The following is a 25511-nucleotide window of genomic DNA, read 5'->3' on the forward strand; positions in this document are numbered from 1 at the left end:
CGCCTGTATACAGGAGGTGACGTCAAAACCCGGCGCCCGTATCCAGGAAGCGACCTCGCCCCCGGGCGCCCGTATCCAGGAAGTGACGTCACGTCCTCCCGGCCGCCTCGGCCTTCTCCCCGCCTCCTGGTAATGGAGGAAGAGGAGGTCGAGGTGGGGAAGATGAAGCAGTTTCCGGGCGGCATCGCGGTCGGCGTCGGAGGGAGCGGGCTGGAGCCGGAGCGGTGCCGCTTCCCGTACTGCGTCGTCTGGACGCCCATCCCCGTCCTCACGTGAGTCCTGGGCTGCATCTACTCCAGCTCCCAGCCTTCCATAGCCTTGGGCCAGGCAGCGAGTTACAGCGAGGCCAAACCGGGTTATTTCTCCAGTGCGGATGCAGCCTTGGTTCATCCATTGTGTGCACAGCGCCAATTCCCGGCTGTTGGCCAAGATGGCAGAGGCTTCTGGGAGCGGAAGTCCGAAATCTCTTAAAGGGCAGAGTTTGGGGACCGCTGCTGTAGTCCCTCGAGGCTCCTGGAAAGACGTTCCTAGACTGCAGTCTGCTTCCGCAGATGCCTTTGGCCGAGTGAAGCCAGGCACAGGCGGGCATACAAAGAAGGTGCCTGCCTGGACCAGGCACATCCAGGGCTAGCTGCCTTGGCCCTTTAACGAATGCAAACACCCCCCCTCCCCCTCCAGTGATACCTTTATTGGCCAACCGAAATGCAGAGTAGGCTTGTTGCAAGCTTTCGAGGCTCCATGGGCCTCTTCTTCATCAGGCAAGATGTGGCAGACCGCCTGTGGCCCCTGGGATTGTGGCTGAGTTTTGGGGCCTGCCACTTCAGGCTCATGCTCTCACTGTTGCACTGCACTTGCTCCTCTGAGTAGTAAGGCTGGCGCATAGTTCGCAAAGCAGTTGACAGAGGTTCCAAGCCTCTCTTGCCCTTGTGTGTCTGTCTAGCCATGCAGGGACCCATCAGTGCTTTGAAGAAATAGCTCTTTTTGTGTTACAGCCGGCCCTTACTTTTTATACACAGACTTTTTATACACGGATTCTGAAAATGTTCCAAAAAGCATACATTTCAAATATCAAACCTTGATTGTCCATCTCTTATAAGGGACACCCTTTTGCTATGTCATGACATTTAATGGGACTTGAGCATCCAGGGCTTTTGTTATCCACAGATGGGGGATCTTGGATCCAAACCCCAGCGGATAACAAGGGGCCACTATAGTTATATTTCTATCCCAGCCTTCTTCCAATGAGCTCCCTTGCCCCTTTTTCTCATCACAAGCATGTGACATACTTTGGGCTGAGAGAGAATAACTGAATTGTGGTCATTAGTGAATTTAATGGCTCAGTTACAACTAGAAAGAGGGCCTGCTGTCCTTTGTGGGCAGCCTTGTCTATCATTTTCCTGTACTATTTTGTTCATAGGATAGTCTCTTCTTCATCTTTTCAGAAGCAGCCTTTTGTTTTCAAGATGGAGAGTGCAGGGTATCTCAACCTGCTTTCTTTCTGCAGATGGCTCTTCCCCATCATCGGTCACATGGGGATATGTACATCAGCCGGAGTCATCCGGGACTTTGCAGGCCCTTACTACGTCTCTGTAAGTAGAAGTTTGTTCTTGAAGCATCAGCTTGGCAGAGGGAAACTGTACCCTGTGGGACTGAGGCAGCCCACACTCATCCAGGACATTTTAGCTTGATTGCAGGCCTAATTGCAGTACATTGGGGCTGTGTGTGGATCACATAGTCATGCTTGAGTCATGCACACATGGACCATTCCCTGGAGGTGATCCTCCACTGCTCAGACCTATTTGTCTGTTTCTTGGCTTACACAGGAATCAGTTACATTTGGAGAAAACATAATAATAATAATAATAATAATAATTTTTATTTGTATCCTGCCTCTCTATCAAAGATAATCAAGGCGGCTTACATATTAACTCCATACAAAATCCCAATATCCCCTTCCCTCCCTGCCCTAAAACAGAATTAAACAATGAAATTTTAAAATAATCTAAAAATAGAATAATCCAGTTAAAATAGACAATGAGGGATTAGGCACAGGGCAGTCGATGGGGTAAACATATTGGGTGTGAGGCCGGGATTGCTATTTGGGGAAGGCCTGCCAGAAGAGATCTGTCTTGACAGCCCTTTTAAAGCTGTCTAAGGCGCGGTTCAGAACGCCAAAAAGAGGCGCCTCCCCGGGGCCTCTCTTTGCTCTGCAGGAGCGCAGCAGCAAACAAATTGTGCGGTGCTGCTGCGCAGCAAAAAAGGAGCACCCGGAAGCAGCTCCTTTTCCCAGTGCTGCTGCGAGACAGCAAAGTGCCAGAGATGGCATGGTGACACCATTTGGAAGTGGCGCAGCTGCAATATGACTGTTACTTGTCCTGTCTGGTTGGTGTCACGCGGCTGTTCCTATATAAGAGAGACCTACAGCTGGATCATGTTCTAGTATGGCCTCCTGTCAAATTTTCAGCATGTGATCCCCTCCTCACACGCCCCACAGCCCTAGCATGCCCCGCCCTCGAGCAACCCTAGCACATCATGGGCACGCCGCAAAAGGCCTGTCTGTACCGAGTCCAAGCTAGAAACAAGACAGATCTCCTCTGGCAGACTATTCCATAGTCTGGGAACTAATGGAACATATCTTGTTCTTCATGGTGGGAGAGTGGGAAGAGAGCACTTTATCATAGATTGTGAGGAGGGGATCACATGCTGAAAATTTGACAGGAGGCCATACTAGAACATGATCCAGCTGTAGGTCTCTCTTATATAGGGACATTTGAACTTGAGAGGGCAGTCTTTTATGTGCCTGTTAGCAAGCAAAAAGTAAGGCTGTTAAGATTATGCCAGGTAAGCAGGTAGACTTAATAATGAAATGAAGATGAAAAGGGTTTCCTAGAATTGTTTATTTTCCTGTTTAATGTTGCAGATAAGGTCTAAAAAAGACTGACGTGCAGCAGTTCTCTTTAGACTAGCCTGTTCCAACTTGATTCCTTCCAGATGTGTTGATCTACAATTCTCACTGGCCATGTCATCTGGGGAGGTGGGTGGTTCAAGTCCTAAGACATCTAAAGAGGTCCAGGATGAGGTAGGCTATCATGAAAAGAAGACAGTCTTACTGTGAGATTCATTGTAGAATTGGAAGAAGACAACATGAAGCTGGCGGTGGGAAGTGGCTTTCTTATTTTGTTTAAGTCTGCTACTCTTGAGGTGTTATAATCAGAGATACGCATGAGTATCTTCATGTTTATGGTGCTCTCTTATTGAAGTGCACTGTTTATTTCCCTTCCCTTTAGGAGGACAACATGGCTTTTGGAAAGCCTGTGAAGTAAGTACTCCTTATTTAACCAAAATGAATTAATGTAATTTCAAATCTTATTTAATTGTGTGGGGTTTTTTACTACTAATTTTTTATTCATGTAGCTTTTTAAAACTCATATGTGAGCCACTTTTGGCCATATTTGTGAGAGAAAAGCAGTTATAAATTAAATAATTTAACAACCTCTCCAAATCCTAATACATTCGTTTGTAAGTAGATTTTCTGAGGATAAAAAGATTTAAGAGTTGCATGCTAGGTTGTAACTTGTAAGATGCAAATATTCAGTTTAGAAGAGAGAGAGAGGTCCCTTATGGGGAGTGCAACATTAAATCTCTTCATAACAAACAAACTCATAGCTGTCTGAATTTTCACTGTAACCATAATATTGTATACTGGATTGTGATTATGTTATGAAGAGAATTTATCGCTGTACTGCGTGTACATTCTGTCAAAAACTGACACAGTGTTCTGAATTCAGTTTTGCTTTTGGCAGGGGGGATTATGTATCTGAGCTCCATCAGCAAAGGATATATAATGCATCTCTTAAAACTTCATGACCTTTCTTGTTTTTCTGTTGCTATAACCCTGCTCTCGTATTTATCCGCACCTTGCCATTGGAAAATCTCAGTCGGGAAATATTTTAATAGAAGAGAACATAATCCATAAAAGAGGAAGATGGGACAAAGAGTCAGTTACAGAACACCACATGCGAACTAGAATCTTTAGTTCTCTTTTCTTTTCTCAGATACTGGAAGCTGGATCCCAGTAAAGTGTATACGTGTGGCCCTAATGCTTGGGATACTGCGGTGCATGATGCTTCTGAGGAGTACAAGCACCGTATGGTGAGGTGACGTCAACACTCAGCTTGGAGCGCATATATACCTGCAGAACTAGGAAAAAACCTGTTATTCTCTAAAGGATAAAAAGGCGGAAGGGAGGGCAAGTGGGAAAAAGAATATAGCAGCACCTTCAAGACTAACTTATTTTTATTTTAGCATGAGCTTTCATGGATATAAATCCTCTTCTACAGACGTAGTATAAAGTGACATTAAACCCTCGTGTTTTAAGGGATATTTACACAGTTTTGGGAATGGGATGGAATACAACAGGAACCATGCCTTTGCCATAATTTTTCAAAGGGCTTCATAAAAGGATGGTCTTATTTCTGGTCAACAGACATGTTGCTAATATAAACATGCCTGCTAGCCAGTAAAAATCAGCAGGGTGTACGGCTAGATCTTCTGTGTCTAATTGTGAAAATGTCACATTATAGTGAAGGGAACTTGGTCCCCTTGTGGGTTTGCAATTTTCATCAGACCTAAATTATATGTCCAGCAATGAGAGATTTGGGGACTTGCATCCATCCGTATGTAGAGGTCCACATGGTCACTGTACATGGCCCTTCTTGGTATCTTTGCAAAACCAAAAGAATAAAATGCTTTAGGGGTGTCAACCTATTTTTCCTGGTAGATCTTGTTTTTAACATTGGCCAATTATTGTGATTGGAAGTTTTCTTGGCATGAAAAAGTATTATCTGATAAATAAGGAGTCCTTCTAGAGGTAAAATACTTTACTTTGATTTTATTTAACTTAATCATTTGCTAAGTGCATGTTTCAGGAGAATGTAAACATAACTTTGTCAACCTTGCTTTAAGGTTGACCAATAAATACCAGAGTTTGTTTTCAAATGCCAATGCTGACTGCAGTTTTTCTTTTGCAAGATTCTGCTTGATTATTTTATTAGCTGAAAAAGGTTATCTTGCAAGAACATTGCTTTGACCTAGGGCCACGTAAAGTGACCTAGGAAGCTCAGATCTAGGATTGCCTATCCGCTAGTCATGAATCTTTAGGAATTTTCATCCATGAATACATACATATATTTCTGAAATCAAACCAAACATAGAGACTGTTGATGAGAATGTCTGATGTATGGAAAAGCACCAGAAGATTACATATAGAAATGCTGAACCTCTGTTAATCACATTGCTGGTCACAGAAAAACACACTGAAAACTATGGTCTGATTTGGTACAGTGGCTATGTAAGTCTTTCAGGATTTTTCTGTTACTGTATTTTTAAACGTCTCAGTTTCTTACAAGCCAGAATTGATCAGTTACTCTGTGTGTAAACTTGAAACCACTGCCATAGTTGAATCATAGGCAAGAATTAGTCTGTAGCCATATACCCAGAACGATCACATTGTACAGGTTACTTCAGGCTACGCTGCTACAGGGGCAGTGTGTGTGGCCTCTGTGCTTCAGTATCCTACTATATTTTTAAAACTAGTTTTAATTAAGGTTTTGAAATTCTAAATGCAGGAGGGAAATAGTCAAGTAGACTGAGCAACAAAACAATAATGCAGTACACTTTATTAAGGAAAAGTATAAAAAGTGTCATTGTTAGGTGCTTTCAATTTGACAATGAGTCATGGCAATCCCTATCACAGAGTTTTCTTGGCAAGATTTATTCAGAGGAGGTTGCATATTTCTTATCAATAGAAAAAACATACTAAAGATATGCTGTGCATCTGTGTGTGTGAAATACATTTTTAAAGATGTGCAAATTGTGTTCCTCCTGATGATGTTGGACAGTAACTCCCTTCATCCCTCACCAGTAATGATGCTGGATAGGGCTGGTGGGTGTTACAGTCCAGCATGGCCACAAGCTACCATCCCTATTTTACATGACAGAGGTAATTTCAAACTGTTAAGTAGAGAAATCAGCCTTAGGATAGAGTGCTGTAGAAATTATTTGAGATATATATGTATTCAATTCTGTATCTTCTATCTAAGCACAACCTCTGCTGTGACAACTGCCACTCACATGTAGCCCTGGCCTTAAACCTCATGCGATATGACAACAGCAGTTCTTGGAACATGATCAAACTGTGCTTCTTCTCCTTGCTATATGGAAAGTATGTAAGGTGAGTAGGAAACATGGCTGCTGTCAATACCATTGCGGGGGGGGGGGGGGATTTAGACTTGGGCTTGGTTCTCCACTAAGCTTCTCAAAGTTAGATGATTACATTCCTCAGGGTATAGAGTTGAAGATAGTTCAGTTATCAGAGTCTGATGATGGAAAGGAAATTCTCCTGTCATCTCCATTGTCAATGGCATACTGTTGTGATGAATGTCTAACCTTAAACAGATATAAAGAAGGTTGCAGTGAGCATGATCTGCTGTGAACTTGTATGTCACAAAAAGCCCAGGCAGTCCTTTCTCCAGATCATGATCTGCCTTTTTTCCTATGCCTTGACGTAACTTTTCCTCCCTTATACTCTCCTTTCTCTTTTTCTTCTTCTTTTCTTTTTAAAAAATCGGTTAAAATTTATAGAAACACCCCCCAGAGCAGGTACCTGGACTCTTGTACTCTGTAAACTGTCATGCACACTGATGTTGTTATATTAAAATATATTAATCTTTACTAAAAGCAACAAACTATCTTTTTCTGTAGAGCATCATTCAAATAGAGTAGAATTCTTTACAGGATGGTGTACAAAGCTAAATGGGAGGGCAGTACTGCCTCCTGCTCTCCCTTGTGTGTAGTGGGATGATAAGTAGAAGTGGATAGTGGAATAGAGTGCAGTGGTTTTTCATTCCAGGCCACAAACAGGTAAGTTGTGTAAAAAACATGGCTTCTGTTAAAATTTTGTTCCCCCACTCTTTTTTCTTCACTCTCTTACAGCATAGGAGGCTTTGTGAAGACCTGGCTTCCATTTATTCTCTTTTTGGGGATTATCTTAATAGTCATGCTGACTCTTCACTTGCGATGATGGATGACATGAGCCTTTCCACCACCCCCTTTAAAGCCAAGTATTAAAAATGGTGGCTTTTCAACACAGAAAGGTGTGGAGCTATATGGCCTGGAAGCCCTTGTGAAAGAAGTCTACTTGTCCTTCCTTATATCCATTCTCCTTTTATCCTATGGGACCTTCCCCCTTTCTTTCATAGTTCTTGCCTTTGAATGTATCAGGGGTGGGGTGGGGGACTCCTGTACCTTGCTTTTGCCAAAACTCCCTTATGACTGGAGAGTCTTATGTGGTTCCCCTGTCGTAGTTGCCAGGGTTGGTTGTCAGGTTCCCTAATCTCTCAGGGAGAGGTTCTTGATTAATCAGACATGACTGTCCATGGTCACTTTGCATGGTGGATGGGTGGGTTGGAGACGGTGTTGCATTTGCTTGCACTTTCTAGGAATTGAAATTTGCAACATTCTTGGGTGTAGCACTTTTCCAAAAGTTGAGTACCTCAATACTGGTAGCCTCCAAATTAATGAATGACCTCATAGTACATGTAGAGTGGGTATCTTGCCCAAGATGGAGTGATTTTGTTGCTACTTTAGCAAATAGTACTATTTAGCAAATAGTACAGTACTGGACTTGTATTTTTTCATTGTCTTGTTCATTGCATAGATTAAAAAATTATTTGGAACTGTTCTTCTAAAAGCAGCTGAGTTCTCATAAGTTCCCACCAGCCGAATTAAGCTATCATTGGTCCAGTCTTTGTGACTGCTGCCTTTGAGTTGTCCACAGCTCATGTTTTGGTGAGTTCTATAGAGACAGCCAAGTTCCCTTTATAAGTACTATAATTCCCAAAATTCTTCTGTGTAAAGAAGAGATAGAGACCAACTTCATAGTTAAAGTATTTGGTTTTTAAAATACAGCAATGTGCTTACACTGTGCCTTGGAAGACTCTAGAAGCAACATCTGATTTTTCCCACCAAGATGACAGATGCTAGAATGTCTCCTACTAGTAGGGAGTGTGTTTTGATGTACAGACAGTACAGATAAGTACAGAATAATTAGATTTATATTCTTCCATTCTTCTTCTGGGTAATTTAGAAGAAGATGAATGCATTTCTTTACTAGTCTTCTTCTGCCTTCCAGTTCTATAGAGATTTAATTTTGGCCTGTGGTTTTGTCCATGTTGCGATAGAAAGGGAGGGCTCTTTTGGTCCATCCTTGTTAACATAAAAAGGCCACATTTCACATGCTAATCTTTATCCTTTTCCAGTCCTCTTTAGTACACACACTGGAGCACTAAGTGCTTTGTGCTGTGCTAAGGAGAAGCAATACCTATACACCATATTGTAATGGAGCAGGTACTCCTGGTGTCATTGCCACATTCAGCCATTTGGTGCTGTAGGAAGCCGATCAATAAACTCTAGGCTGATTAGAAGTCAAAGGTCTTACACCTGTGGTGTGTCATCAAGCTATCCCCAGGCTGCCTCCCTTGCTCCTCAGCAGGGATTCCACTTCTTATAGAAATAATAGATGGAGGTTGGTGAACTGAGAAAATCCTCCCCCACCCCCTTTCCTTTTATCTTCTTTTACAGTGAGTTGCCAAAAAGAACTCCAGGATGCCCAAACAATTCTCAGAACTGGTGATCAAAGCCAACTTCCTTTCTACAGTAGCAATAGTTTTAACTTGTGTTTGAGTCAATTAAAAATGCTTTCTTGACATAATGCAACTCTACAAGCATTGCCAAATATTAAGGCTGGCAGTAGTAGCAGGAGGAACAAAGATATTAGAAATGCCATCCTCTCCCCATCCCTTGTAGTATATTTTTGTGTTTTTGATTCCACGTGGAACATACTGCTTAGCAATAAATAAACAACTGTGAGGGAACTAATTTAAAATGCCAAAAGGTTCAATGCTCATATCTACTCAGGCTGCAGGTGTAGGCAAAACGTAGGCTGTCTTGTTTTTTACTGGAATTTGAATCTGGCAGCAAAGGTTTTGCAAGCTGTCATTTAAGGCTGGCAATGGTGAGCATAAGACCCTGGTTGGAAGCATTGGTCTTCTTTCTCTGCCGTACTCCACCAGTTGCTGGACTTCTGTAATAAGTTCTGAAGCATTGCTGGTTGACTGATCTCAGCCCTTTTGGGCATCCAGCTTGAAAGCCTGCCTGTGATTGCTTCATAGTGGGGTAATGTGAAATAAGACCTAAAAGTGAATTTGCATGGCCATAGGAAAATATGGGCAGAGAATGACATGTAGTAGTAGAATTGCACTCATGGGATCTTTACTAGTGTGAATCCAAATGTATCTAGTCCATATCCTTGCTATGTGAACTATCCTTCTTTCCTTGACCTTCCCAGTAGCCACTTGTCTTCAAACAGTGCTGGTGCAGTTGAATGCCACCTCTTCCCAGCTGTTTTGTGAGTCCCCAAATTCCTGTTTGGAAAAAACTCCAGTAGAAGGATTTCGAGACCCTGTGAGTTGATCGTAGTGTGCAGTGCAGTGGATTTCCAGTGCTTGCACACAACCACTGTCTGCAACTTCATGACAAAAAATGTACTGAGTGTGTAGATGCTGTGAAAAACTGCTGTGTAATGTCACAGTGTGCTGCAGTCTGCACAAACTTTGCATATCAGCATCTTCTGAGTTGGAGTTTGAGGTCCAAAGTACATCTCAAAGATGTGGTCACTGGTCTACATGAGACACTTTTGTTTATGTTACATTTAGTCTTGTTTAAACCTCTGTGTTTCTACTGTAGATCTGCTCTGTGTTCCCACTTGGGGGGTTTTCTCCCTCTTCTCCCCCTCTACTAGTTATTAGCTAGATGGGCCTCTGTCCTTTGAGTAGGTTCTCCAAGGGGTTTACTTTGTACATACTGAACTTTGCTGCTCTGATTTCATAATCCTGATGGTGAAAAAATAAATGCATTTCTGTGAATGTCTCCAAGCAGCTGTGGTTCATTGACCTGTCTTTTCTTTCCTCCCTTCAACAGTCAGGGAGGAGAGGGGTCTGTATTCACAGAAAGCACTGTGGGTGTGATCTTAATATGGGGTGAGCAGACTTTAGGCGTGCAGAGTATGTTTAGTTTGCAGATAGTGCATACTAATGTTTCTTTATGTAGTTCCATGAACATATTTAACAAGTTGCTGCCTGCCTATGTTCCCAGAAGGTTTTAAAAGATAGTCCTATATATGTATGGTGGGTTTGCTGGACTGAATTCTATATAAGTCAGGAATACAAGATGGTTATCAAGCATGAGAAAATTGGAATCTTTTCAATATTTTTGGCATTATCATCCAGATTTGGGTTCTTGGGTGCAGGGTGATTGTGTTGTACACACATACAAAAAGGTACCTCACAGGAGAATAAAAGAGCTGTGATGAAAATCCAATCACTTTCATTGCAGAACATTTATTAAAAGTTCGGTGAGATCAAACACTGCTTTCAGATCAATGCAATACAAGAAATAAAAATAGAATTCTGTCTCAGTTGGACTGGGGCAATAACAGCTGCTTGTTGAGGTTCCCACTTAGTTTTATTGAAATCCTGACCCTGAAAGTCTTTCAGACTGATCCAGGCTCATTGCCCTTCAGCAGCAGAGTCTGAATTTTGTGTAGCTTTCAAAGAGATAGCTGTCTTAGTCTGTTTCAGCGCAAAAAAGAAACAGAGGGGACTGTAACAGTGCCTTTGAGACTGATTTCTTTCAGTAGGACTTTATGCTTTAAATAATTAGAAGGCTGTCTTGTGGCACCTTATTTGGCATAACACTCAAGTTTTTACAAAATTATATCTGACTAAAATATACACACACTTTGGCATGACTCAACTTGGAACTATATGCATGGGAAAGTGTTGCTAGTTGCACTTAGCATAATTGTCTATAAAGGGTAGATGCTGCCTATGAACATTAATTTTTGGTCTGCCAAAAGCCTAGGATCCTTCACCACGCATTAGTAGCCCAAATTCTCTCATCTCCTGATGGCAGCCTACTCATTGTTGTGTGTTTGCCTGATCGTGCAGTCCTATCCTTGCTTTTATCCTTACTTTTCATAGACCGTCATTTGTTTATACATTCCAATCTGCCTGTACATGAACCTATGTTGTGTTTTAAACTGGAATTTTGTAATTGTGCTGGCCAATTGGCCATAATAAAGTTATTATTATATATATCATCATCTCCTGAGATGGGAGGAGAAGCATGGTCACCAAAGACAGAAAAACCACTGTTTGTCTGCTCTCATCTCTACCATCTCTCTCTCCTGCCCACTGTGTCTGCCCAGTATACCTGGATCCATGAGCTCTTTGGGACATGGAACAGGGAGCAGTTTGCCACACTATTACTGTGACAGTTTTCTTATGGCATCAGTGAACAGATCCTGTTGTCACTGCTCTCCCACATTATTGCTATCATGTATTGATCTGCCAGAAATTTTTGATGCAATGCTGGCTAGCCACAAACATTGCTTTGGCCAACTAATATGCCTTTCTCCTAAATTGGACCCAAGGTTGCTCACAAAAGATGCTGAAGGTGAGCAATTTCTTCTGAGCTGTTTTCCTGCTATGGAAAGAAATATCAATGCAAAACTATCTGGATGAGTACCAGACAAAGCCTTTTCTCCTAGTAATCAATGTGGTGATATATACTAAAAACATTGCTGAATTGAGCCTTGTATACTTTAGTGACACAGAAATCCAATTGCCATCTCACAGCTATTTGTATTGTTCCTCTTTGCAACCCCATACGGCTGAGTTCGGGTATTATTGGCATTATTGTCCTGGAAGAATTAGATAATACACTGCTGTCACAAAGTCTAGTTCCTGTAGTACATGCTATCGTTTGCTAGAAATGCCCTGCTGAATTTTACACAGGACAAACCAATCTATACAAAAGAAGTAAGTGGATACAAAGCTGACACTGGAAATGAAAACATTCAAAAACCAGTGGAGGGCAACTTTAGGATCCCTGGACACTCACCTACAAAAGAATTTCAAGGACAAATTCTAACAAGCAGATTAACTAGAATTCATTGAGTGCCACTCTTATCTCCTATGGCAAGGTTTTTTTTTTTAATCTCACCATATGTATGAAACATCATTATATAAAGTGCATTGCCACCCAGCTACTGATTGATACTGATCACTGTCCAGTAATTCTCACTATTTGCATCTATTCCTTCTGCCCCTCCCTGCTACATCTCTTACCCACTACTCAAAAAACAGAATCATAGAGTTGGAAGAGACCACAAGGGCCATCTAGCCCAATCTTTGCCATGCAGGAACTCACAATCAAAGCACCCCCCTGTGACAGATGGCCATTCAGCCTCTTTTTAAAAACCTCCAAAGAAGGAGACTCCACTCTCCAAGGGAGTGTGTTCCATTATAACCTGCCAATGTGACGACACTCCATGCATCTGAGGAAGTGGACTACTGTCTATGAAAGTGTATGCCTAATAACACTTTTTCAAAAGATGCCACAAGTAGAATATACTGCTTTAGAGAGTGGTGGACTTGCCACCTTTGGAAGTCATTGGTTGGATTGCCATCTTTCTGGAGCGCTTTAACTGTTTATGCCTACACAGCAAGAGGGTTGAACAAGAGAGCTTTGTGGTCCCTTCCAACTCTATTGTTATTTGTTACTTCTACAATGTTAGAAGATCCATCAAAACAGTGGAAATTATCACCTGAAGAAAATTAGTGTGCAAAGATTCATGCAGGAAATGTCATCCTGAAAGGTGGATATGATTTAGCGGCAGGGGACTTGATGGGCAGTAGTTGGGGACAAGGGTGCCAAAAGAAGGGAGAAGGCAACCTAACAGTATCACTGTTTTGTGGATTTTGGATGGTATTGTACTTTGCTATATGGCCAACATGACTATCCCTGGATATGCATCATTGGAGTCTATTACAGAGTACCAAGCCAAACTGAAGCTTTGGATTATACCTTTCTAGATGAAATGATCAAACATTTTTATTTATTTTTTTAAAAAGAAGTACAGTAGTATACAGTATACTAGAATAACAGTAGATATACAACTGAGCATTAAAGTTAGAATCGTCCAAGCCATTGTATTTCCCATCACTATATATGGATGTGACAACCAGACATTGAAGAAAACTGACCGAAAGGAAATCGACTCATTTGAGATGTGGTGCTGGAGAAGAATGCTTAGGATACTGTGGACAGCAAAAACAAACAGATGGCTCCTTGAACAGGTCAAGCCTGAAATCACCTTGGGAGCCAAGATGACCAAATTGAGGCTGGCATACTTTGGCTACATCATGAGAAGGCAGGGATTATTAGAAAATACAATAATGCTAGGAAAAGTTGAGGACAGTAGAAAGAGAGGAAGACTGCATACCAGATGGCTAGACTCAGGGAGGCCACAGGCATGCATTTGCAGGACCTAAGCAGACCAGTGGAGGATAGGGAATCTTGGAGATGTCCCATCCACAGTATCACCATGAGTCAAGGTTGATTCAAGGACAATTGACGGCAACAACAGCAGCAGTATAATCAGCCTCCATTTCCGTGGAATTTTATTATCCATGGATTCAGCCATCCACAGCTTGAAAATATTCAAAAGAATATATCAGTTTCAAAAGCAAACTTTGATTTTGCCATTTCGTAAAGGGACACCATTGTACTGTGCCATTATATATAATGGGACTTGAGTAGCCACAGATTTAGGTATCCATGGGGTGCCCTAGAACCAAACCTCAGCATATACCAAGAGCCCACCATAACGGAAGACTTCAAACAACCTGATACTTGTTGGAACTCAGACTCTGCCACGTGTGGAAGGTCCAACAAATTCCTCACTTGCCTTGCACACAATTCCATCATCCAGAAGGGGGCAGCAAGGGGATCGACTATTTTGGAACTGAATCTAACTAACAGTAAAGAAGTGGCCAACAGAGTGTAAACAGTGGAGACCTTGACTGGGAGTGATCACATTCTCCTGCGATTTATTATACAGGGAAAACGGGAAGCCAAACATAAGTCAGATCAACATCCTAGACCTTAAGAAAGCTGATTTCTGTAAGCCTAGAGAAATACTGGGTGATGTCCCATGGTCAGGAATCCTGAAAGGGTAGGGAATTCATTGTGGTAGTATCTTGAATGTGAGACATTGAAGACCCAACTGCAAACAACTTCAGTGAAGAAGAAAAATTGGGAGGTATCTAAACAAACAGGAATGGAAGTACAAATAACTTTTTGATGAGCTGAGGTTTAAAAGTGACATGAACGAAAATGGGGAGAAGAGGGATACAAATAAATAGCCAATTCTTGTAGGTGAAAAGTCAGAAAAGCTAAAGCTCAGAACAAGCTCAGGATTGCTAGAGAGGTTAAACTAACAGAAGAGAGGTTTGTAGAACAAGGAAATAGTAGGTCTGCTATATGGAGAAGATGGTGAAATGCTAACAGGACAGAGAAAAGATGGAACCACTCAACATATTTTTTATTGTAGTCATATCTCCACAAGAAAACTGCTCTGACTGAAATAAAATAAATGATGCAGTAAGTTACTTTAGCCTGAACAGGTGAAGAGAGGGTACAGGAACATCTAGCTAGTCTAAATGAATTATTGGCCTGTTACAGACAGCCAAAATAAAGCTGCTTCGAGTCACAGTGGAGGTATGGTGTTTCAATGATGCATGCGTCCTAAGAGTCCAGAAGTCGCACCAAAGCCACACTCCATCCCTAAGGACTGGAGCGTGGCTTTGGTGTGGCTTCTGGACTCTTAGGACGCATGCATCATTGAAACACCATACCTCCACTGTGACTCGAGGCAGCTTTATTTTGGCTGTCTGTAACAGGCAAAAGTCTCCCAAGCCTGAAGGGTGTTAAAGGAACTTGCAGATGTAATCTCCGAGCCACTGTTGATAATCCCTGAAAATTGTTGGAGAACTGGAGTGGTCCCTGAGCAATTACTGACCACTTGCCTCAATGTGGATATCAGGAAGGATTCTGGAAAAGATAATATAACAGTCCATCTAAGAGCACTTGGAAAGGATTGCTGTATTGACTAAGAGACAGCACTAAAACAGGTCATGCCAGATTAATCATCTTTGTCTCTCTTGAGAATTCAACGGATGAAATGCATCTTGATTTCAATAAGGCTTTTCACAAAGTTTCTCGTGATTTTCCTGCAGACAAGCTGGCAAAATGTGGGCAACACAGTGCTACTAGTAGATGGATCATGGATTTGTAACTGTTTGATGGCCTGAACCTAAAGAATACTCACCAATAGTTCTTCATCCTAGAGAGAAGTGTTGATTTAACTGCAAACAAGGAACAGATAAATACTTTCTTCTGTCAGTCCTGCTCAAGAAATTCTTATTTTAAATGCATATATGGTTCTGTATCCAGTGGGTAAGACACTGTTAGGAAATGAAGAACAGCTAAACATCTACAGACCTGATCTTAGGCAATGTGAGGCAACTGCAATAGGTAGTAAATGATATGGGAAAGAAGGTGATGCCAAATTGTTGGAGGACAGAACTGTGCATGTTATATGGCTTGATCAGCAGCTCCTGTGTTATGGAGAATGCTGTTGTCACTAGCATTGAACCAATATTTGATGGGCTTGTTTTTATGAAACATGGACAGAGGTCTCTGTCTTGTCTTTCCTTGTGGTGACCCTGATTATACTTACTTTTTATACCTCCAAATAGTTATGGCAATGTTATTAATGCAAGTGATAATGGAGATTATCAGATAGGAAAAGAATATCCTTATCCCATCCTTTTCCCATCCTTTCCATGCGATCATGGGAAGGACTTTCACATGATGTCGTGCTTATTCAGACATTGTCCCATCCAGGAAATGTGACTGACTGCGCACGCATGAAAGCCTTTTATATGATCTTCCACTGATCCTGTCATTGTCTCGTTATTAATGTGGAATTGCCTTGGCATTTTGTATTAACGGGAGTTTGTGTTAATACAGTTAATACAGAATAATGACAGCATCAGTGCTACATTATGAAAGGCTTTCATGCCAATGCATTCACGGATGGGATAAGGAAGGGAGAGTGATCCTGACCCTGTCCTGTCCCTGTCTGGTAATCTTCATAGTCTTCCCCCTTTTTTTCCTCCTTCCTCTCCTTTTGTTGTTATGTGCCTTCAAATGTTTCTGACTATGGAAACCTTATCATGGGATTTTGTTGGCAAGCTTTGTTCGGAGAGGGTTTGCCATTGCCTTCCCCTGAGAGCATGTGGCTTTCCCTAGGTCAGCCAGTGGGTTTCCATAACTGAGCAGGGAATTGAAGCCTGGTCTCCAGAGTTGTAGTCCAACATTTAAACCAATGTGCCACCATTCCTCTCCTATTCCTCCTAAAAAGTATCTGCGTTTGACTGAAATCTCTAGGCCCAGGTGCATTGTCTTCAACAGTTTCTAGGAGTGTAGAAGTTTTCTTGATGCACAGTGTTCCTGAGCAATTATCATATGTAGATTGAAATGTGATGGGGAGGCTTTCATCTCCCACCTCCATGATATGTAGGAATGCACAGCTATACAAACTTAGTGGTAAGCCCCATGTAAACCATGCATCGGTATTTCTCAAACGGTAAGGCAAGACCCCTGGGAGTAGCGTAGCGACATGAGAGTTGCTCAAGGGAGACACTAGACTTGGAGGCCCTGATCCCTCATCTTCTTCCTTTTTCCAAACTTTTTTATGTGTAAAATTTAAACATGCATTGAGTTAAATACTGAAATTACTTAAATAAAACTGTTCTAATTTGATTGATGTTATCTCCTTATAAAATGTTAAAATATGAATATACATGTATGTGCGAATTAAAATACACACACTAACTAAAATACTTTTATTCATATACTGTGTCGAGTGGTGGTGGGTTCACGGTGTCCCAAGGGTAAAAAAAGGGGGGGGGGGTCCCAAGGGTAAAAAGTTTGAGTGCCACTGGTAGCAGGCCAGGTAGACAAACATGCCTAAGCTATTAGCCTTGCCCCCTGCCTGTTTGACTTGTCCTCTTTCTTCCTCCTGTATCAGATCAGATTGCTGGCCAGACAAGGAGGCAGTGAAAAGCAGAGGAGAGGAAGGCTACCCTTTCATTGCCAGGAGAGAATTAACATTCCTGGTTTAAAGGAGACCTTGCAGCTCAAAGGAAAAGCAACAACTTAACCAGCAGGAAAGCCTGTGAAACTGAGGGATGGTTGCTATGGCTAGCAGGCCTATCAGCCCAGGGGTCAGCTGCCTGGCATGCTTTGAAGTGGAAGGCTGTGAGAGGAGAGGTTGGTCACAGCTGGATGGAAGGGGGTTGCTTTTCTCCTCTTGGCAGCCAGTACAGCATCAAAGGCTTTCCTGGGGAAATGATATCGGATTGCACTCCAGCTAGCCTGCATTTGCAGCTTTTGTCATGATGGCTGCAAAGACTGGGCTGCTTCCCACCCCATCCTATCCAACAAGCCTAGTAGAGTTATATGCTTTGGCTCCAGCAGCTTTCTCCTGCTTTTGCACAGCTGCCAGAATCCTAGGATCTTAAAAGAGTCGGAGGGAGCTTTGTGGATGGTTGTATGCCACCTTCAGACAATAGGCTTGGGGTCACTTCTTGTTGTGTGCTTTCAAGTAGTTTCTGACCTATGGTGACCCTAAGGCTATCATGGGGCTTTCTTGGCAAAATTTGTTCAGAGGAGGTTTGCCATTGCCTTCCCCTGAGGCTGAGAGCATGTGTCTTGCCCAAGGGAGATTATAAAATGGGGACAGGACAGAGTTGGGATTGCTCTCCTGTCTTTATCCTATCCATAACAGCGAATCACATGAAAGTCTTTCATAATGTAGCACTGATCCTGTCATTATCCTGTCATTGAAGTGGAATTGTATTAAGGCGAACTCCCGTTAACACAAAATGCCAGGTCACTTCCACTTCAATGACGGGACAATGACAGGATCAGCGTGACATCATATGAAAGGCTTTTGTGTGATCGCTGTCACTTGTGCTTTCCGGACAGTACAATGTCTGGATAAGGGGCCTCTTTCAGACTTGCACCGGTGCGGTTTGCAGCGAGGCTGGCACAAAGCCCACTTAAACTAGTGTTTTGATTCTGGGACATTTACCGTGTCTTTTGAAAAGATGTGGATCGCTACAAAAACCATAAAACCATTATCTTTTAGTAATGGTAGTCTCAAAGATTGTTACAAGATCCATTTGCAGACTGATTTTCCAGACTAACACAGTTATGTCTTTGACTTCTTTCACACAGTTAATCTCAAATGTACTGCAAGATCCTTTGCATATTTTAGTATCACTATCATGGTTACACCTCTCACCCCACCAATTCTAGATGTTCTACTTTTAGTGATAGTTGAGAGTCCCTCCATTGGGTAGCCCAAGCCCTAATCTTTCCTGGATAGAGAGGATGACTAACTAGTTAATCTAGCCTTCACTAACTCACTAATCTGCAGATGTGCCATACTGCAACTCCCATCATCCTTGGTATGCTGGATATGAAGGACTGAAGTTGTAATCCAATACAAGGTAGGTGTGAGAAGGTTCCTGTTTATCTATAAATTTAAAATGATAGCTCATGTATTTGAATAACTGTAACCTGCTGATATTGCAGTAGTTGAAACTATGTGGTTAGAATATTATTGAAATTTAATGATTGTAAGTTACAATCATATTTGTCACAGGAGCAGACATTCCTTTTTAAATTATTGCTTATTATTATATTAAAAACTCTGTATTGAATATCAAGAGAAATAATAAATAAAGAAAAAAAAGACAGGCCTTTAATTACAGGCTCCAGGTGTATCTAGCAACTGCTTCACTTGCATTTGTATAATAACTGTTTTCTAAAAGTGTGATCGGTGCTTGTAGCATTTCTAAGGGAACTGCCTGCACTGAATTATAATCTGCTTTTGGTCTGGAAATATAGCTGTTGCACACACCACAATGTTGGTGTCCTGTCCCTCCTGATGTTTAAGTCTACAAAAGCTCATGCAGCCAACTTCTTTCTTTCAGTTAGTCTCAAAGGTGCTACAACATCTCTCTACATATACACTCGTCCCTCCATATCTGTGGCTTTGACTTTCGCGGATTTGATTAATATATTATCTAGGAATATCTAGGTCCTCCAGCGCAACTCTATGGTCAGCTTTAACCAAACATTGCACTGAAAGACTTAGAGGTTCCTAGAGAGAACACTCCACTAGGCATTTGTAGCTCTTCCAGTGCAATTCTATGGTCAATGTCTGGCAGATGTTAACCACCGAGTTACACTGGAGGACCTAGAGATGGCTAAAGAGGTGTTCTCTTGGATAAAAACATTGTGTTTTTGTTATTTATTTATTGTATTTGTTAAATACCTAAATTAAAAAAAATGCTGTTTTTTCCACTTTCACAGGGGTCCTGTGCCCCTAACCCCAGTGAATGTGGAGGGACAATTGTATGCTGGTATAGGCAGTGATGGTAGCTGTATGAAGGCTGCAAAGGAGGAAATGCATTAGAAAAAGGGACTTTAGGAAGCAAATTGTTTTTTTTCTGCCTTGCCTTGGGCAACCCTCAAAAAAGTGCTGCCACTAGTTTAGTGCACCAACATGATTCCAGGTTTGCAGATGTATTCTACTTAACAGGCTTTACTTTCCAGTAAAGAAGATTCTGCAGTTTGCTTTTATCATTTGTTGTTGCTGTTTTTGCTTAAAGCTTATCTTAAAATTCAGCTTAGACTCTGTCTTTGATTAAAGCAAACATCTCAAGCTTCTGAAGCTCTAGGAGACAGTTAATTCCCCCCTGACTATCTATTTGTCGATCTAACCTACTGTAATCTAATTTTCAGATCTTGGATAAAAAGTGGGTATGGGAGAAGAGGAACACGGATTTGCCTTAATAAGAGAAACCCAGAGAACAACCCACTGATCAAAAACATATTTCTGGTTGAACTTAATTAACTGATTTACTCTTTTGCAATACTGGCTGCATCCACAGGGCAGAAATAATCCAGTTTAACCCCACTTGAATTGCCATAGTTCAGTGCTCTGAAATTCTGGGAGCTGTAGTTTGTGAGACATTTAGCCTTCTCTGTCAGAGAGCTCTGGTGCCACCACAAGCTACAATTCCCAGAATCCCATAGCACTGAGACATGGCAGTTAAAGTGGTGTCAAACTGCATTATTTCTGTAGTGCAGATGCAGCCTAGCCAGCACCCTCTTTGTTGGGTTGTTGTTCCATTGCCAGAACGGGTATAAAATTCAACTACCATTTCACTCAGATTCCAAATATAGAAGAGATGAGTAGGGAGGCCACTTGTCCTTTGGTTAAAATAGCAAAACCTCTGAGGCTGCCTTTGATCTCTGTTAAAGAGATGGGGAATGGATTATTGATTCATCCTGTAGGTCCCCCCACAAAGATGTTCTGGGTAGCATTTCAGTGTTTTAGGTTGCAGATGTGGGCAACTGTGGCCCTCCAGCTGTTGCTTAAATGCAACTTCTATCATCCCATACTGCTGCCTAGGATTGATGGGAATTGCCATCCAGATACCCCATTCAGTGGCACAACCCTCATCCTGGCTTCTACTGGTGATTATGGGCAGCTAGAAAAGAGGGAAGTGAGAGCCAGTGTGATGTAGTGGTTTGTGCTGGACTACAACTGTGGAGACCAGTGTTTCGTTCTCTGCTCTGCCATGAAACCCACTGGGTGACCTTGGGAAAGTCACATTCTCCCAACCTCAGGGGAAGGCCATGAAAAACCTCCTTGGAACAAATCCTGCCAAGAAAACCCCATGATAGCTTTGCCTTAGGGTTGTCCTGAGTAGGAAATGGCTTGAAGACACGCAACAACCATGCTTCCTCTCCTCCCTGCCCCATTTTATATCCAAAGTCTGAAAAAATGGAATAGATTAAGCTAGCTAGAAAGATGAGAGCCAGCGTGGTCTGAGTGTTGGACTAAGATTCTAGAGACCAAGGTTCAGTCCCCTGCTCAGCCATGAAACCCACTAGGTGACCTTGTGCAGGTCATACTCTCTCAGCCTCAAAGAGAGGTAAAGGCAAACCCCCTTCTGAACAAATCTTGCCAAGAAAATTCCGTGATAGGTCCTCCTTAGGGTTGCCATAAGTCAGAAACAACTTGAAGGTATACAAGAACAAGAACAAAACACAGAGGCTGGATAGCTGTCTGTCGGGAGTGCTTTGATTGAGCCTTTCTGCATGTCAGAATGGGGTTGACTGGATGACCCTTGTGGTTTCTTCCAACTCTATGAATCTATGATCTTGGCTTCCAGGAAGAATTCAACCTTGATTGGTTCAAGGACCCATTTGTTGGTCTTTTGGGCTGTCCACAGTACCCTCAGCACTCTTCTCCAAATGAGTTGATTTTATTCTCATCTACTTTTTTCACTGTCTAGCTCTTGCATCTGTAGATCATAAAATCGTAGAGTCAGAAGAGACCCCAAGGGCCATCCAGTCCAACTCCCTGCCATGCAGGAACTCTCCATCAAAGCACCCCCAACAGATGGCCATCCAGCCTCTGTTTAAAGGGCTCCAAAGAAAGAGACTCCATCACTTTCCGAGGAAGGAGTGTGTTCCATTGTCAAACTGCCCATTCTGTCAGGAAGTTCCTCCTAATGTTGAGGTGGAATCTCTTTTCCTGGAGCTTGCATCCATTGTTCCATGTTCTAGTTTCTGGAGCAGCAGAAAACAAGCTTGCTCCCTCCTCAATGTGACACCCCTTCAAATACTTAAACTGGGCTACTATATCACCTCTTAACTGTCTCTTCTCCAGGCTAAACATACTCAGCTCCCTAAGTCTTTACTCATAAAGCATGGTTTCCAGATCCTTAACCATTTTAGTGGCCCTCCTTTGGACACGCTCATTTCTCCACATCCTTTTTGAGTTGTGATGCCCAGAACTGGACACAGTGTTATTCCAGGTGGGGCCTGACCAAAGCAGAATAGAGTGGCATTATTACTTCCCTTGATCTAGACACTATACTTCTATTGATGAAGCCTAGAATTGCATTGGCCTTTTTAGCTGCCACATCAGGAAAACAATGGCTTGGACAATTCTAACTTTAGTGGTCAGAAACAACATGTAAGCATCTGACTAATGTCTCCAATTTTTTTTCCTTTCCTGTTTGGTTTGTAACATTTTGTCTGATAAAGAAGCCCATGGAGCTTCGAAAGCTTGCTACAAGTATATTGTGCATTTTGGTTGGCCAATAATAAAGGTATCACTGATGGATCTTTGTTTGCATTTGTTCAGTGGCCAACACAGCTACCCCTGCATGTTTTCCTTAGTGCTCAGTTGTCTGTCTGTACTCTTTGTCTAGTCCTTTCCTAGCTGCCCTTCCCAGTCGTAGTCTTCTTCTGATTTCTTGACTGCAGTCTCCATCCTGATCCCTAAGGAGCCCAGAAGAGAAGACCCTGCTCTTCTGCTGTGAGGAAAGGATGAGGATGGGTTTTCTGGCTCTGTGTCCAGGGTCTCTGTATCTTTAAGGCAGAGGGGGAGGCAGGGGAGATAGGAAAGTGAGGAGGCTGCCCCCCTTCCCCCAACCCCGCCCCCGATTTGGGTGTTTTTTTTAATGCATTTCAACCCATTGTGTGAGAAGGCTCAAAAGAAGGGAGGCTGAGGCTGGAAGAGAAAGAAAAGGGCTTTGGATCCCAGAGAAGGAGAAAGGGATCTGGGAAGAGAAGAACAGCTGGAGAGTAGTCCTCAACTTGAAGAGAAAGAGAGAAAGAAAGAAGGTGCAACTTTGGGGGAGAGGGTGGTGGCAGGGTGACCAGGTTTCTCTTTGGATGAATCTTTGGAGCTTTTCTTTGCTTTTCCTTGAATGCCCTGCATTTTGGCAGTGCCTTGTCCTCCTTTGCAGGGAGGACATCTGGTCCCCCTGAATGGCTTGGCTTGGCATCTCCCAAAGATTGGATGGCTTTGGGTCCTGGCGTTTGAGGCTGGGTGGCACTTGGGGGGATGCCAAGGCCATGCAATGTGAAGACATCAGGAAGGAGGGGGACATTTGTCTTTAGGTGGGTTGGGGGCTCTTCCCAACTGACTGCTTTGCACAGCTTGATGTTGACTAGTGTCTCTCTTTCCCTGTTTTTTTCTTTTTTTACTGATTTTTACTGTCTCTTGTTTATTTTTTCCTGGTGCATTTAAAATTCTTTCTTCCCTGCCCCTCGAGTATCATTTTGAATCTTAATACTCAATCAGTTTCATTCATTTAATATCCATATGGATTTTGATCTTGCCTTTTGTTTGTTACTTTCGGTGGGGATCCCTCCTGGAAATGTGGATGATCTAGCTGTCTTGTCTATTCCCAGCCCATCATTCTCCCACGGTTGGGGCACAACTTTTTAAAATGTCATACAATGTAACATGTAGATGATATCTAATAGATAGACTGGTGGGTGAGAATGGAGAAGAACGCAACTAGAATGGACATGTATAGCAGAATGAGGTGCTAGAAGCCTGAAATGATGGAATGGAGTAGGATGATACCATTAAAAGAAAGCAAAACTAAAAAAAAAATATTCAGCATAAAAGCAAAAAGGGTTTTGTCCTTACTCAAAAATATAGTGCAACAGGGAGAAAGGTTTGAACTCATCCTCCCTTTTGTGCTGGCTTTCAACTTGCAGAGAGAAAGATTTGAACTTGTCTTAGTCCCCTTTGTGCTGGCTTTTCTACTTGTTGGGAGAAAGATTTGAACTCATCTCGGTCCCCTTTGTGCTGGCTTTTCTACTTGCAGGGAGAAAGATTTGAACTCATCTTGGTCCCTTTTGTGCTGGCTTTCTACTAGCAGGGGGTATTCCAAACTAAAGACTGAAAGGGCACATGCCAGTATGTTGCAAAGAGACCTTGCAGAATCTAACATGGCTATGCCATGATGTTGTTGTTCTGTGCCTTCAAGTCCTGAACCTATCATGGGGTTTTCTGGGGCTGAGAGTGTGTGATCCACCCAAGGTCACCCAATGGGTTTCCATAGACCAGCATGGCATCAAACCCTGATCTCTAGATTCATAGTCCAGTGCTCAAACATGCAATTATACCACCTTAGAAATGGGCCATCTATTCCCCATCACTACCACACACAAAAAATTATTATAGCATGTAGTGCAGCCCAGATGTTGGTTATGAAAGGGAAGAGAGATGGAAAGTGGGGTCTAGAAAAAAAGAGAATGTCTTGGAAACTTGAAATCCCATGAATGCTTGGGTGATCCTTGGTTTCTTAGCCTGGAGGCTGGAAATTGTTTAATCCAGATTAGCCAGATCTCCTTTTTAACCAGACTCTCCTATTGACAATGGGGTGATTGTTGCTGAGAGATCAAAAGGTGGTTTTTGCTTCATTGACCTGCAGGGCATGCATCCGGACAGAAAGGGAGTCTTGGGTCAGTGATTGCAGCAGGAAGGAGGCAGAAGGGCCCCAGCAGCCCCTCTTCCAAGCCTTTCCTCTGCTATGCACTCTCTGCAGGTGGGCTGAGGAAAGAGCAGAGGAGGAAACTGAAAGATTGGACTGTTTGCTCACTTTAGCCCAGCCTTCTCTAACCTGGTGCCATCCTATGATGGTGGATTGTAACTGTGATTGTGGATGATAGGAGTCATAATCCAGCAGTTTGAGAGGGTTGGGAATCACTGAGCTAGCCCCGCATTGTCTGCTTGGGCTGGTACCAGGGCCACATTCCCACTTACAGATAAATCGATGGGTGATCCAAATTGATGGATCAATTCGACATCGGATTGTGGTTTACACTACACTTGCCCCAATCACATTTTCTGGCACCCAAATAACCCACTTGTGGTTCCCATTCACCAATGAATCAGTTCAAAAGGATTTGGCTCCAGCTGGCCGAATGGGAAATTTGAATCGATTCCGATCTGTTTGTGGTTCACACTTGTGCAGAATCGATTTAGCAAAAAAGAAGAAAAAATCAGCATCAAAAATACACGGGTTAAATTGGGCCTAGCATATGGCCCCCTCTCAGAATCGCTTCAGCGATTCAGATTAAGTGGGAACCAGGGTCATTTGAACTGGTTCAAACCAATTCACAATCCAATTTAAAAGGTAGTGGGAATGAAGCCCAGATCTCTCTTGGATAGCTGGCAAAACAGATTTTTCATTCCTTGCCTCTTATTGTTGCTGCTGTGCCCCTTCAAGTCATTTCCAACTTATGGTGACCCTAAGGTGAACTGATCATGGTGTTTTCTTGGCAAGATTTGTTCAGAGAGAGGCTGACCTTACTTTCTTCGGAGGCTGAGAGAGTGAGACTTGCCCAAGGCCACCCAGTGGGTTTCCATGGCTGACTGGAGTTTTGAATCCTGGTCTCCATAGTAGTAGTCCAAGACTCTGGACACCACATTGGCCCTGCTACCTTTACCTGTTGTTGCTGGGAACTGGACCAAGTTCTTTGGCATGCAAAATATAGGTTTTGCCACTGAACATCTTTACGTTACAGACAGAGTTAATGTTTCTGTGTAGATGGAGCATTTGATCTTAATAGGGGGAAAAAAGTGCAAT

General features: G+C 42.6%; 2 protein-coding genes across 4 annotated transcripts in view; both read left to right on the forward strand.

The window, feature by feature from the left end:
• Positions 1-9983, forward strand: TMEM222 (transmembrane protein 222). The gene is made up of 6 exons (XM_089478273.1): positions 1-272; positions 1505-1589; positions 3288-3319; positions 4056-4152; positions 6102-6232; positions 6994-9983. Exons 1-6 carry the CDS (start codon positions 133-135, stop codon positions 7079-7081), a joined length of 573 nt encoding a protein of 190 aa, XP_089334399.1. The 5' UTR covers positions 1-132; the 3' UTR covers positions 7082-9983.
• The window catches only part of LOC149305144 (trophoblast glycoprotein-like), a 26911-nt gene continuing 8479 nt past the window's right edge, over positions 7080-25511 (forward strand). Inside the window, exon 1 of one of the 3 annotated variants that reach the window (XM_089478265.1) lies at positions 7080-7154. In XM_089478265.1, coding sequence (XP_089334391.1) covers positions 7131-7154 — 24 coding nt within the window. In that variant the 5' untranslated portion in view covers positions 7080-7130. Of the gene's footprint in view, positions 7155-18234; positions 18546-22668; positions 22747-25511 lie in introns of those variants that run through there. The other 2 variants (XM_089478267.1, XM_089478268.1) reach the window with 2 other exon arrangements.

This window comes from Sceloporus occidentalis, unplaced genomic scaffold (assembly GCF_023333645.1).
Source record: "Sceloporus occidentalis isolate IW3139 unplaced genomic scaffold, rSceOcc1.0.p SCAF_13, whole genome shotgun sequence".
Taxonomy (NCBI): Eukaryota; Metazoa; Chordata; class Lepidosauria; order Squamata; family Phrynosomatidae; genus Sceloporus; species Sceloporus occidentalis.

Excerpts from the sequence above, each read along its gene's own strand:
- TMEM222 (XM_089478273.1), top strand. The coding sequence starts at position 133 with ATGGAGGAAGAGGAGGTCGAGGTGGGGAAGATGAAGCAGTTTCCGGGC. Across the intron at positions 273-1,504 it reads ACGCCCATCCCCGTCCTCAC|ATGGCTCTTCCCCATCATCG; the intron begins GTGAGTCCTGGG and ends TTCTTTCTGCAG. Across the intron at positions 6,233-6,993 it reads CTATATGGAAAGTATGTAAG|CATAGGAGGCTTTGTGAAGA; the intron begins GTGAGTAGGAAA and ends ACTCTCTTACAG.